This window comes from Vanacampus margaritifer, chromosome 2, assembly GCF_051991255.1.
Source record: "Vanacampus margaritifer isolate UIUO_Vmar chromosome 2, RoL_Vmar_1.0, whole genome shotgun sequence".
Lineage (NCBI taxonomy): Eukaryota > Metazoa > Chordata > Actinopteri > Syngnathiformes > Syngnathidae > Vanacampus > Vanacampus margaritifer.
In genome coordinates, this window is record NC_135433.1 from 1,484,052 (window position 1) to 1,497,547 (window position 13,496).

At 40.3% G+C, this 13,496-nt stretch overlaps 1 protein-coding gene and 1 non-coding gene across 6 annotated transcripts in view; both read left to right on the forward strand.

Annotated features, from left to right (window-relative positions):
- LOC144043447 (ATP-dependent 6-phosphofructokinase, platelet type-like) overlaps positions 1-13,496 on the forward strand; it is a 34,883-nt gene that overhangs the window by 3,967 nt on the left and 17,420 nt on the right. For all 5 annotated transcript variants that reach the window (XM_077557097.1, XM_077557094.1, XM_077557098.1 and 2 more), the window contains exons 5-12: positions 1,296-1,461; positions 1,538-1,582; positions 3,754-3,862; positions 8,792-8,887; positions 8,959-9,051; positions 9,131-9,256; positions 10,584-10,648; positions 11,414-11,483. In XM_077557097.1, the coding sequence (XP_077413223.1) occupies positions 1,296-1,461; positions 1,538-1,582; positions 3,754-3,862; positions 8,792-8,887; positions 8,959-9,051; positions 9,131-9,256; positions 10,584-10,648; positions 11,414-11,483 (770 nt within the window). The remainder of the gene's footprint in view (positions 1-1,295; positions 1,462-1,537; positions 1,583-3,753; positions 3,863-8,791; positions 8,888-8,958; positions 9,052-9,130; positions 9,257-10,583; positions 10,649-11,413; positions 11,484-13,496) is intronic.
- Positions 6,016-6,107, forward strand: trnar-ucu (transfer RNA arginine (anticodon UCU)). The gene is given in 2 exon segments: positions 6,016-6,052; positions 6,072-6,107. It is a non-coding gene; the product is annotated as a tRNA-Arg (tRNA).

Consider the following 13,496-nt stretch of genomic DNA (forward strand, 5'->3'; position numbering starts at 1 on the left):
AGACAACCATGTGGAGAATGTGGGCATTGACACTACTACCTCTTGCAAGCGTTCTACCACGTTTCCAAATTCTCCAAGTACCTCACCTTTCACACTTGGAGTAAACTTAAAAAAAATTAAAGAATGCCTGAAAAGGGGGGACAAGAACAACCACCTGGAGAATGTGGGCATCCATCCTAACACTGCTTGCAAAGCAAGCTTTCTACAGAAAAGTTAAACTGGGACAACAATACCACAAAAATGACTGGAAAGAATTTTGCCGTGTCAATCTGGGAAGACCAGCCATCTGGAGAATCTGGGCGTCGGTCCCACTACTTGCATACAAGTCTTCATTTGAGCAACTACACCTGTTGACTATGCTAAGGAAGCACTCTCCAAAAGGTTAAAAGGTGACTGCAATGCAACAAAAAAGGCTCAGTATCATGTGTCAGTCTGACAAGAACAGCTATTTGGAGAATGTGGGCATCGATCCCATTACCTCATCCATGCAAAGTGCATGTTTTAAGTGACAGGGAATGCAGGAACAATTTCAGTGTGTGGCTTTTGCACAGTGAAAAAAATGGATGACCTCAGTGTTGCATAGTTCAGAATGTCCTGTAGGTGAAGGACACGAACATCCTTGTGGAGAATGTGGGCATCCATCTCACTATCTTTCATTAAAGAAACGTCTCTTTCACACAGTAAAGTACGTGTTTAAAACAACAACATTACAGCGGGGGTGGGGGTTCCGCATTATTGAGTGTCCAGTAGGTGAAGGACACGAACATCATTGTGGAGAATGTGGGCATTTATCTCACTGTCGTCCATTAAAGGAACTGTTGTCTTTTACACGGTCAACTTAGTGGTTTAAAAAATAAAACTGTGGCCAGAAATCCTTATTGTACAGACTGTCTTGTAGCTGAAGGACAAGAACAACCTTGTGGAGAATGTGGGCATCATCATGATATTCATAAAAATTAATATAATCAATGTATATGACTGATAGGTATAGTATGAATCGCTGGGGACGGGTTACTAATAAGCCATGGCTTCTACCCGTCAGCCCTTCTTTCGGATGTCAATGATATTATGTGATCGATGTAACCTGTAAATAATGTGTCCGAAAAAAAAAAAAAAGAATATAATAATCTGCCCCACTATCTTCCATGAAATAAATAACCTGTTGTCTTTCACACAGTAAACTAAGTGAAAAAAAAGCATTACAATGGGAAGAAATGAGAGTGTCCCGTGGCCACAACCATATGGAGAATGTGGGCACGGCTCTCCGGAGTAAGTGTGCCATGTTGTTGCGGCAGGCGCGATCAGCGAGGAGGCGGCGCTCAGCAACTCGGCTCTGCACATCGTGGGCATGGTGGGCTCCATCGACAACGACTTCTGCGGCACCGACATGACCATCGGGACCGACTCGGCGCTGCACCGCATCATCGAGGTGGTGGACGCCATCATGACCACCGCGCAGAGGTCCGCCCACAAACGCGCCGCCATTTTTGCTGTCCTTTGCTCCACTCGGCTTTTGACGTCCCTCTTCCGCTTTTAGCCACCAGAGGACCTTCGTGCTGGAGGTGATGGGTCGCCACTGCGGGTGCGTACGTGGGCTCCGCAGGGCAGAGGACGTTGCCGTGGCAACACGAAACGCTTGAGTAAAAGCAACTAAGAGAAATATTGGGAATCCTTTTGAACCGTTTCATGGATTATTTATTTTTTTACATGAAACTAGACTCGGGCCAAAATGACCTTCTAATGGTATGAAAATTAAATGAAAAGAAAAAATCTAAATTATAGCTCTAAAAAGACCGTTTCCCTATTGAACGCAATCTATTTTATTTTAAACAAAATATGGAATATTTGGTTATGAAGAAACACAATGCACCATGTTAAGATAGAGAAATAGATAATACTGTCATTGGCTGGCGACCAGTTCTGGGTGAACCCCGCCTCCCGCCCATTGCCAGCTGGGATAGACTCCAGCATGCCCGCGACCCTCGTGAGGACAAGCGGTTCGGAAAATGCATGGATGGCTGGATAAATAAATGTTAACAGTCTTTTGTTTTAATTCTACTTAGTAAGTCACACTGTCTCACCAATAGTCAGCTATTTTTAGAATAGATCCGTGGGCTACTCATGTTACTCACGTAAAACTAAAATTGAAAAAAAAGAAAACTAGCTGAAACTACATCTTATGTTTATAAAGCATTTTATTAATTTTTGTCTTTGTCAAATAATATCTTAGTCATAATGTATTTTTGTATATTTGCAAAAGCTCGACAGCAGCGGTCTCCAACCGTGGTGGTCTTAAGAGTTGAAAGAATTTAAAAAAAGCACTTCCGGATTAGCTGAGCCTAAAAACATTTTATTTTGAAAAGTGACGATAATCTCTCTGTTTCAACTGCCTGACAGACTCTTGATGCTAATTATCTCGGTCGCTAACGTTAATATGAAATCCACAAGCTAGCAAAGTCCATTTTTTCCGAAGCGCTTATGGGTCACGGGTGTGCCGGAGCCTATCCCAGCGGGCTGCGGGCAGTAGGCGGGGTACACCCGAACTGGTTGCCAGCCAATCGCAGGGCACACAGAGACAAACAACCGTCCACACACAAAATCGCACCTGGGACAGCTAGCAAAATGAATTTCAAAAAACAACAACAACAAAAACAGATATCTCGTATTTGGAATGTTTCTTTGCAACGGAGAAAAGGCCCAGTAAAATGAGACAAGAAGGTGCATTCGCAGGAGACTATGGGCCTTTTGAAATATGGATTTACGGTGACGGGTTCATTGCTCTACAGCAGGGGTGCCCAAGTTGGGTCCTCGAGAGCCCCTATCCAGCCTGTTTTCCATATTTCTCTCCACCAACACACCTGATTCGTGATCAGGATCGTTATCAGGCTTTTGCAAAGCTTGCCGATGAGCTGATCATTAGATTCAGCTGCACTGCAGGAGGGAGACGTGGAAAACAGGCTGGATGGGGGTTCTCGAGGACCCAACTTGGGCACCACTGCTCTACAGTATGTAACCAATTTGTTTGTAGTCGGGGCACCTATTTTTTGACACCCTCCCTGCTCACTCTGCCAATCTCAACTCCATCTTTTTTTCTTTGTTTTTTGGAACTAACCTTTCGGGCTGAGTGAAATGTTATTTTTAATATATGCCCAGGGATGTGATTTTTCCGCAAATTCGCGGAATTCCGCTTTTTTTATCTCCAAAAATAAAAATTTAAAATTTCCGTTTTTTTTTTATTTTTAGTAGTTCATTGTGTATGCACATGACTCCGACAGATAACATCTTCTGCTATAACAAAGACATTTGTGGTATGCTCTAATATGAGTTACTTTTCATTTGGTCATGAAATTTGAACTCTTCAACATTATTTCTGTGTTAACTTAGTAATCACATTAGTTCGATATGATGATATTCTCAGTGATAGTTTTTAAAAGCAAAGGCAGTCCAATGTTTTTGAATGTGACTGATTTTGAGTTGACTAAAACTGCCATTTTATATGGGATAGTTCAATATACATTGAAAATTTATGCTGTTGTTTTGTCTATTTCTTTGTCATGTGACCTGGACCTAGCTGGGTGCCGGCGGCCCCCAGACCCCCGGCTAAATTTTCAGATAATTTCACTTTGGTCAAATCACATCCCTGTATGCCGCAGGTCGCTGGAAGTTGGTTGACGGGCCACAAATGACCCCCGGGCCTTAGTTTGGACACCCCCGCTGTAACGTATATCACATCTGATCATTTGGTGTGTGTAGATACTTGGCACTGGTCAGCGCTCTGGCATGTGGAGCAGACTGGGTGTTTTTTCCTGAAATGCCTCCTGAAGACGACTGGGAGGACAACATGTGCCTGAAGCTCTCCGAGGTAACGCACACACACGCACACGCACACATAAATACAGTCCAAAAGTCCAAAAGTGACAGCGCCGCAACAAAAAACCAAACGACTGGAACAGGAGCTCAGATGGAGAACAAAGTTGCCTTTTTTAGTGCCCCACAACTTGAGTTGAATCCAAACGAGATGGTGATGTATAGCGGAGTGACTCGAACCCACAACCTTTGAATTATTGAGTGTTTCTAGAAGTTGCAGCAGCTGTAGCTCCCCTGAGCTAATTCCCCTCTCGCAACAGATGCTTCTCCTCAACCGGCTCAGAGAGGTCGTTTACCTGTCGGTTGAGTAGAAATAACTGTGGCTAAAGCCGAACTGAGGCAGGGTTTTTACTTTCTGGACCTGGACTTGCTACCTCTGCAGTCCATATACCAAACAGTGGTTAAAATGTTGCAGTGTGGAAAAAAATCACTTTTTGGTTAAAAAGAGACACCAGTGGGACTCAAACTCACAACTTTTGAACTCCTTCCCATTGTTTAAAAGTGTAGTTCGCTGTCCATTAGTCCACAAAGCCTGATTGCAGGTGTCACGGAAAGATACCATATCAAAGATTGGTTGGTGGGGTTCGAGGAAGCTGAATTTGACGAGCTTGTGGATTGCCAGTTTTGGCTGCAGGGAACCTGTGACTGTCGTCATCCGGTTTCTTTGTGACTGGGATGAAGATGGCACATTTGAAGCAGGCTGGGACTGCATTTAGTTCCAGAGAGCTATTGAAACCTGAGGCAACAGGCAGGAGGGCGGGAAACCATCCGGGCCAGGAGTCTTCCTGATCTTTTGCTGCCTGAAGAAACCCTAACCCTAATTTAAAACCCTAGTTTGAAACCCTAACCCTAATGTAAAACCCTAGTTTGAAACCCTAACCCTAATTTAAAACCCTAGTTTGAAACCTTAACCCTAATGTAAAACCCTAGTTTGGAACCCTAACCCTAATGTAAAACCCTAGTTTGAAACCCCAAACCTAATTTGAAACCATGGTTTGAAACCCTAACCCTAATGTAAAACCTTAGTTTGAATTCCCAACCCTAATTTGAAACACTAGTTTGAAACCCTAATCCTATTTGGAAACGCTAATATAAAACTAGGGTTTATCATTAGGGTTAGGGTTTCAAACTAGGGTTTTCATTAGGGTTTCAAAATAGGGTTAGGGTTTCAAACTAGGGTTTGAAATTAGGGTTGGGGTTTCAAACTAGGGTTTAACATTAGGGTTAAGGTTTCAAACTAGGGTTTTAAATTAGGGTTAGGGTTTCAAACTAGGGTTTTACATTAGGGTAAGGGTTTCAAACCACGGTTTCAAATTAGGTTTGGGGTTTCAAACTAGGGTTTAACATTAGGGTTAAGGTTTCAAACTAGGGTTTTAAATTAGGGTTAGGGTTTCAAACTAGGGTTTTACTTTAGGGTTAGGGTTTCAAACTAGGGTTTCAAACAAGGGTTTCAAATTAGGGTTAGGGTTTCAAACTAGGATTTTACTTTAGGGTAAGGGTTTCAAACTAGATAGTTTGAACCCCCAACCCTAATTTGAAACCCTAATGTAAAACCGTAGTTTGAAACCCATCCATCCATCCATTTCCTTGACCGCTTTTCCTCACAAGGGTCGCGGGGGTGCTGGAGCCTATCCCAGCTGGCTTCGGGAAGTAGGCGGGGTCCACCTCAAACTGGTTGCCAGCCAATCGCAGGTAGTTTGAAACCCCAACCCTAATTTGAAACCCTAGTTTGAAACCCCCTTTGTGGTAGTTTATTGTAACATTCCAAAGTCTTTGTCCACAGATTCTGTGGCACAAAGGACAGCACATTTGACTTCTAAGTTAGTAAATAAGAAGCAAGTCAAAGGTAGTGGGTTTGAGTCCCACAACGGTCAGCTTTTAGTTCAATAGTATTTTAAAAATGAATCCAATTCCGGGACCTTTAGGTTGTGGTAGTTTATTGTAACATTCCAAAGTCTTTGTCCACAGATTCTGTGTCCTAAAGGACAGCACATTTGACTGCTAAGTAAGTAAGAAGCAAATCAAAGGTTGTGGGTTCGAGTCCCACCAGAGTCGGCTTGTAGTTGAATGTAATTTTAAACATCAATCCAATTCAGGGACCTTTAGGTTGTGGTAGTTTATTGTAACATTCCAAAGTCAACATCAGCAGGCTCTGTGGCGCAATGGACAGCGCGTTGGACTTCTAAGTTAGTAAGAAAGAGGCAATTCAAAGGTTGTGGGTTCGAGTCCCACCAGAGTTGGCTTGTAGTAGAATCTAATTTTAAACATCAATCCAATTCAGGGACCTTTAGGTTGTGGTAGTTTATTTTAACATTCCAAAGTCAACCCTCACCCTAATGATAAATCCTAGATTGAAACCCTAATGTAAAACCATAATTTGAAACCCGAACCCTAATGTAAAACCCTAGTTTGAAACCCTAACCCAAATTTGAAACCCTAACCCTAATTTGAAACCCTAGTTTGAAACCCTAACCCTAAAGTAAAACCCTAGTTTGAAACCCTAATCCTATTTGGAAACCCTAATGTAAAACCATAATTTGAAACCCGAACCCTAGTTTGAAACCCTAGGGTTTCAAATTAGGGTTGGGGTTTCAAACTAGGGTTTCAAATTAGGGTTAGGGTTTCAAACTAGGGTTTCAAATTAGGGTTAGGGTTTCAAACTAGGGTTTTACATTAGGATTAGGGTTTCAAACTAGGGTTTCAAATTAGGATTAGGGTTTCAAACTAGGGATTCAAATTAGGGTTAGGGTTTCAAACTAGGGTTTTACATTAGGGTTAGGGTTTAAAACTAGGGTTTGAGTTTCAAACTAGGGTTTCAAATTAGGGTTAGGGTTTCAAATTAGGGTTAGGGTTTCAAACTAGGGTTTCAAATTAGGGTTAGGGTTTCAAACTAGGGTTTCAAATTAGGGTTAGGGTTTCAAACGAGGGTTTTAAATTAAGGTTAGGGTTTCAAACTAGGGTTTCAAATTAGGGTTAGGGTTTCAAACTAGGGTTTTAAAATAGGGTTAGGGTTTCAAATTAGGGTTAGGGTTTCAAACTAGGGTTTCAAATTAGGGTTAGGGTTTAAAACTAGGGTTTCAAAATAGGGTTAGGGTTTCAAACTAGGGTTTCAAATTAGGGTTATGGTTTAAAACTAGGGTTTCAAAATAGGGTTAGGGTTTCAAACTAGGGTTTCAAATTAGGGTTAGGGTTTCAAACTAGGGTTTCAAATTAGGGTTTCAAAATAGGGCTAGGGTTTCAAACTAGGGTTTTAAATTAAGGTTAGGGTTTCAAATTAGGGTTTTACATTAGGGTTAGGAATTCAAATTAGGGTTTCAAATTAGGGTTAGGGTTTCAAACTAGGGTTTCAAATTAGGGTTAGGGTTTCAAACTAGGGTTTTAAATTAAGGTTAGGGTTTCAAATTAGGGTTTAAAATTAGGGTTTGGGTTTCAAATTAGGGTTTTATATTAGGGTTAGGGTTTCAAACTAGGGTTTTACTTTAGGGTTAGGGTTTCAAACTAGGGATTCAAATTAGGGTTAGGGTTTCAAACTAGGGATTCAAATTAGGGTTAGGGTTTCAAACTAGGGTTTTACATTAGGGTTAGGGTTTCAAACTAGGGTTTCAAAATAGGGTTAGGGTTTCAAACTAGGGTTTAAGTTTCAAACTAGGGTTTCAAATTAGAGTTAGGGTTTCAAACTAGGGTTTCAAATTAGGGTTAGGGTTTCAAATTAGGGTTTTACATTAGGGTTAGGGTTTCAAACTAGGGTTTCAAATTAGGGTTAGGGTTTCAAACTAGGGTTTCAAATTAGGGTTTCAAATTAGGGTTTCAAATTTGGGTTTGAGTTTCAAACTAGGGTTTATCATTAGGGTTAGGGTTTTAAACTCGGGTTTTAAATTAAGGTTAGGGTTTCAAATTAGGGTTTTACATTAGGTTTAGAGTTTCAAATTAGGGTTTCAAATTAGGGTTAGGGTTTCAAACTAGGGTTTCAAATTAGGGTTAGGGTTTCAAACTAGGGTTTTAAATTAGGGTTAGGGTTTCAAACTAGGGTTTCAAATTAGGGTTCGGGTTCCAAATTAGGGTTAGGGTTTCAAACTAGGGTTTTACTTTAAGGTTAGGGTTTCAAACTAGGGTTTTACTTTAGGGTTAGGGTTTCAAACTAGAGTTTCAAATTAGGGTTCGGGTTTCAAATTATGGTTTTACATTAGGGTTAGGGTTTCAAACTAGGGTTTTACTTTAGGGTTAGGGTTTCAAACTAGGGTTTCAAATTAGGGTTAGTATTTCAAATGATGGTTTTACATTAGGGTTAAGGGTTTCAAACTAGGGTTAGGGTTTCAAACTAGGTTTAAGGTTTCAAACTAGGGTTTATCATTAGGGTTAGGTTTGACTGCAAGCCGACTCTGGTGGGACTCAAACCCACAACCTTTGAATTGCCTCTTAGTAACTAACTAATTTAAAAATCCAATGCGCAGTCCATTGCACCACAAAGCCTGATAACCAGAACTTTGGAACGTGACCATCAATTTTTACCTAAAGGCTGAAAAAAAGGGTTCAAAGTTCCACTGAGTTAAAACCTGAAGGTTCCGTTGAGACAAACTTTCTAAGCTTCTTTTGAATTCAAACAAATTTTCCTCAAAGTACATCTGAGTGGGTAAAAAAGTTCTGACGCAAAAACAAATATCCGAACCGGCCCGACAATTCAGCTTCTAAGTCCTGTTCAGCTAAATGTCAACAGGTGAGACTCAAACCTTGAACTTTCAAAAACTTTTTTTTCTCCACGAAGACCAGTTCTTTGTCCTTTGAATTTCCTCCTCTGGACCAACTTCAAAGTCCAATGCGATGTGTCCTGCGCCAAATCGCCTCATGAATTGTTTAGCCGAGTTACCAAAACCCGGGACCCCGAAACCCGATTTCAAGGCTTGTGTGATCTGGTGTGTCCTGCTAGAACCGCGCTGACAAGAAGAGACTCAACATCATCATCGTGGCTGAAGGCGCCATCGACTGCCACAACAAGCCCATCACGCCCGACTACATCAAAGACGTAAGGCCTCTAAAGATTTGGACCCGTACCACCCAAAAGACACGCAAGCAACTTGTTGATGTGACCGGCAGCTGGTGGTGCGCAACCTGGGTTTCGACACCAGGGTGACCATCCTGGGCCACGTGCAGCGAGGGGGAACCCCGTCCGCCTTCGACAGGATCCTGGTAAGCTGCTTTGCCGGCGCCACAAAACATCTCAAGGCTCTGGTCGATGCTGAGCGTGGGTTTGACACGCCCCCTATAGGCCAGTCGTATGGGCGTGGAGGCGGTGCTGGCTTTGCTGGAGGCCTCTGCTGGCACCCCCGCCTGCGTGGTGTCGCTGGTGGGCAACCAGGCCGTGCGCTTGCCCCTCATGGAGTGCGTGCAGATGGTAAGCGCGCTCGCATACCGATCGGACGCTAACGCAACGATAGCATGCGATGCTGTACGGTTGGTTACGATTCAAATGTGATACGATTCCATCCCCATAAAAGAGAGTAAATGCGCGATGCCACCATATTTGATACGATGCAAAACCGACATCATCCGGTTGGCTTGAATACGATTTACGAACACGAAAAGTCATACGATTTGCTGTGAGACGATTCAGCATAGTTTACAATCCAGTTTCATACGATTTGAGCAAGACAATTTTGTCCAATGGGATACGACATAAATGACGATAGGTACAAAAGCGACACAATTAGGTGAATTACGATATAATATGATTGTGATACTGTTTATTCTATGTTCTATGTTCAATTCCACACAATCAAATTTACATTCACTCCAGTTGCGGTGCTATAAAAATAAATTGAAAAACAATCAGATATACGTCTTTATAGGGGAATAGACTGATAATTGCCGATTATCGGCGCCGATATTGGACATTTTTTTTTACAAATATTGGTATCTGCCTTTTTTTTTTCAAAATCTGATGGCCAATAAAAGGTAAAGCTAAAACCATTTTAATCTCAGGAAACTATATATATATATATATATATATATATATATATATATAAAAATCTGTTAACTTTTTTAGTGATGCTGCTGACGCTGGGAACCTTCTGAATCTTTTTTTTTTTTTTACACTTAAACAAAGAAATGTAACAGTTTTAGATTTATTTATTTTTTATTTATTTAGAAAAAACAGAGCTATGGTATTTATTTCTTCAAGTTTCCATTTAATGTTTTAAGACGTACTGGTAACCTTGGGAGCTCCCTGAGCATTTCTTTTTTTTTTGAAATTTAAAATAAAGTATTTGTTTAAATAAAAACAAAAAAACTTTTCTACATTTTGAAAAATCTGAAAAATTCACAACAAAGTCAAGATTGGCATTTCTATTTTAAAATTTTTGGACGCCAACATTTTCTCCCCCTTTTTAACTGAAAATGAATATCGGCTTCAAAAATCGGTTATCGGCCTTCTTGACTACTAATAATCGGCATCGGTATTAGCCCTGAAAAAAACATATCGGTCGATCTCTACTTGATACGATGCTGTATAGTGCAGTTGCGATACCGCTCACTCCAATTACAATACGTTACAATTATGATACAATCAGTTATTATTATTCAAAATGGTCCAAACACGATATTTCCGATGCATCGATGTGTATGTTTATATTTCTGTACAGTAGTCTTAAGGTCAACATAAAGTGAGTACATAAATAAATAAATTACATAAATGCCTGTGTGTGTGTTTGTGTTGTGTTCAGACACAGGAAGTGCAGAAGGCCATGGATGAAAAGAAATTTGAAGAAGCGGTCAGACTTCGTGGAAGGTCATTGTTTTTATTTTATTAATCATTTAAAGAAAATATTTTCCCTAGACAGATTACGCAGCCTCAGACATATTTTTTTGGGGCGGCCATTATATTGATATAACATAATTTTTAGACACAAAATCCTTATTTGTAGCTTTAAACTACGCTGGCGCCTTGAGATACGAGTGGCCCGACTTTTTACAAACTACGCTGGCACCTTGAGATACGAGCGACCCCACTTTTTTCTTTTACGAGACGCAAGCTGTCGTTTGACCAAACGGTTGAAATTGAAACATAAAACAGAGAAACTACACGTGTATTTTAAACAAGCACATAACCGCCGATAGCTTCATGCTAACATGTAATGGGAAATTCCATAGGCACGGGCTAATTCATAGCATCTATGTGGCTGTGTTACACGATCCCTTTTAGCAACAGATTTAAGAAGCAGACAAAGCAATACGCGTGCGTATATTCTTTATCTTGTGCGAAGAATAGCGCGAGGAATCCATTTTTATCCGTGTGTCTGTATAATACTGCCCCCAGGTGGTCAAGAGATATACACCAGAAGGAGCAGCACAATGTCCCAAAAAAAAGAAGAGTTTTTAATTCATTATGTTGTTTTTAGTTATGTTTTTCTGAAGTACAATATTGGAGAAAGGTATTTTCTCCTAAAAAAAAGTTTGGCTCTCGGAATGCTATTAAACACGCCATTTTTGTATTTCACGCGCACATGATCTCAAAGTTGTGGCCCACAATTTCTTTTTTTTTTTTTTTTCGCAGGAGCTTTGAGAACAACTTGAGCACATACCGACTTTTGTGCAACCGCAAGGCCGACTCGGAGCTTCCGCACGTAAGCAGCAGTTTCGCACTCATTGATGACGTTTGTGGGATTGTTTGAAAAGGTAACGACGCGTCTCCCCTTCAGCCGTCTCCGGCAGCTTTTAGCGTTAGCCCATCAAGGTACTTCCTGCACAGGTGCATCGTGGTCGCTGTTCGTGACACTAACGGGCCAATGAGAAGGCAGAGGCGGAGCTAATGCACGCTTTAGCTTTTTATTAAATTTTTTTTATTTTTCAAAAGTTTTCTCATTTGAATTTGAGCTGATATTCACATCATGGATGAATACAGAAGAAACTTTTTTTGTCTTCTTCATGTGTGTTTTTCTTATATTTCTTCATTGTTTGTGTTTTTTGTGTAGTTTTTTACTTTCTTGTGTTATTTACTTGATTTGATTTGTGTTACCGTTGTTTTTAATTTGTCAATTTTTTTGTGTTTTTCTTTGTTCATACTTTTTTGTTTCTTTTTGTTCTTTCTGACTTTTGTGTTGTTTTTTCGACACAAAAAAATCCGTTTTTTGTATGTTGTTTTATGTTTGTTTGTTTTTTAGCTTTTTATATGCATTTTTTTCTTTTCTTTGTTTTGTTTTGTTTTGCTTTTTTCTTTGTTTTTATCTTGAGTTTTTAAGTCTTTTGTGTTGTTTCTTCATAGTTTTTCATTTTTCTTTTTGTTTTCTTTTTATGTTGTTTATGTTTCGTCTTAGTTTTTATGTTTTCTTTTTTGTTTTTGTGTTCTTTAATATTTGCCTTAATGTTGCCTTATGTTTTTTTTTCCTTAACTCATTGACTGGCAGCCATTTTCACTGAAGCAACCCCCTTCGCTCCCGGCTGTTTTACTGGTTTTGGACTGATTTTGCAAGGTCCACAGAATATTGTCTTCTATTGCTATAAAAACATGGAACCTACCAAAAGAAAGATAGCATTAGAATATAAGTTTCATCATTCTTCACAAATCTGTTTAGAACACTGGGGAAAAGAGCCTTTTTGCAACATGGCCCTGGTTGATCTCTTATACTCTGCTGCTATCTGCTGGCCGTTTTTGTAATTACTACCATCGATTCAACCGTTCTCTTCAGTTCTGAGGGTGCATCAAAGCCTTCTATATGCTCTAGCATAAAAAAGAACAACAACGTATAAATGCGTCTTTGGGAGAATGGGAATATTTAAAATAGAACGTATTTAGACGTTTTGGGGAGCAAATGAGTTGATGCCTTCACAAAAGGGAGCATGTGTAATGCTAGCTAAACAAAAGAGGTATTGGAACACAATTGGATGCAGGAAAGACATCTGGCCGCTCAGTATGACATTAATGAGATCTCAATCGTGTACACATTTCGCTATAATTACAAATTCTAGCAACAGCGTGAGTTGGGTTAGTAGTTTGTACAATATGTCATCTTGAGTTTCAGTTTTCGGAGGCTCCGCTGCTAACAACAACACAATCGGACATCGTCAGTGCTGCTGAGTTCTTGTTTTGTCTTTGCACGGGTAAACGGCGGACATGCAAAGGCAGCGCGTTAGCGATCATTGCTAACCCGGCTGAGCTCTCACATGCTTGACATCACACTCTAAAAACAGGTGGGTCAAAAATAACCCAACTATGGGTCAAAATGGACCGATCCTCTACTTGGGTACATTTGAGTCCAGAAATGTGTCTTTTAGTGTAAAAGAACTCATAAATATTGGTCAGATCCTTTACTTGGGTCATTTTGTCTAAAACAACCCAGAAAGTTGGGTCAAATTGACCCATAAAGTGGATCGGCCCATTTTTGATCCATAATTGGCTTACTTTTGACCCAACTGTTTTTAGAGTGCGTTTTTTTGTATGGACAATTTTCTGTTGCTTTGCGCTCGTTTTAGGATTCAAACGGAAGGCTCATCGCGATGATGTCATCTGGTTGCCACGGTAACCTTCTGGCTCACGTGATGAGAAGCGTATGGTAAATAATAGGGCTGGGTTTTAAAAATCGAATAATCAATATCAAATCGATTTTTCTTTTCAAGCTTGATTTCGATTCATCAAACCA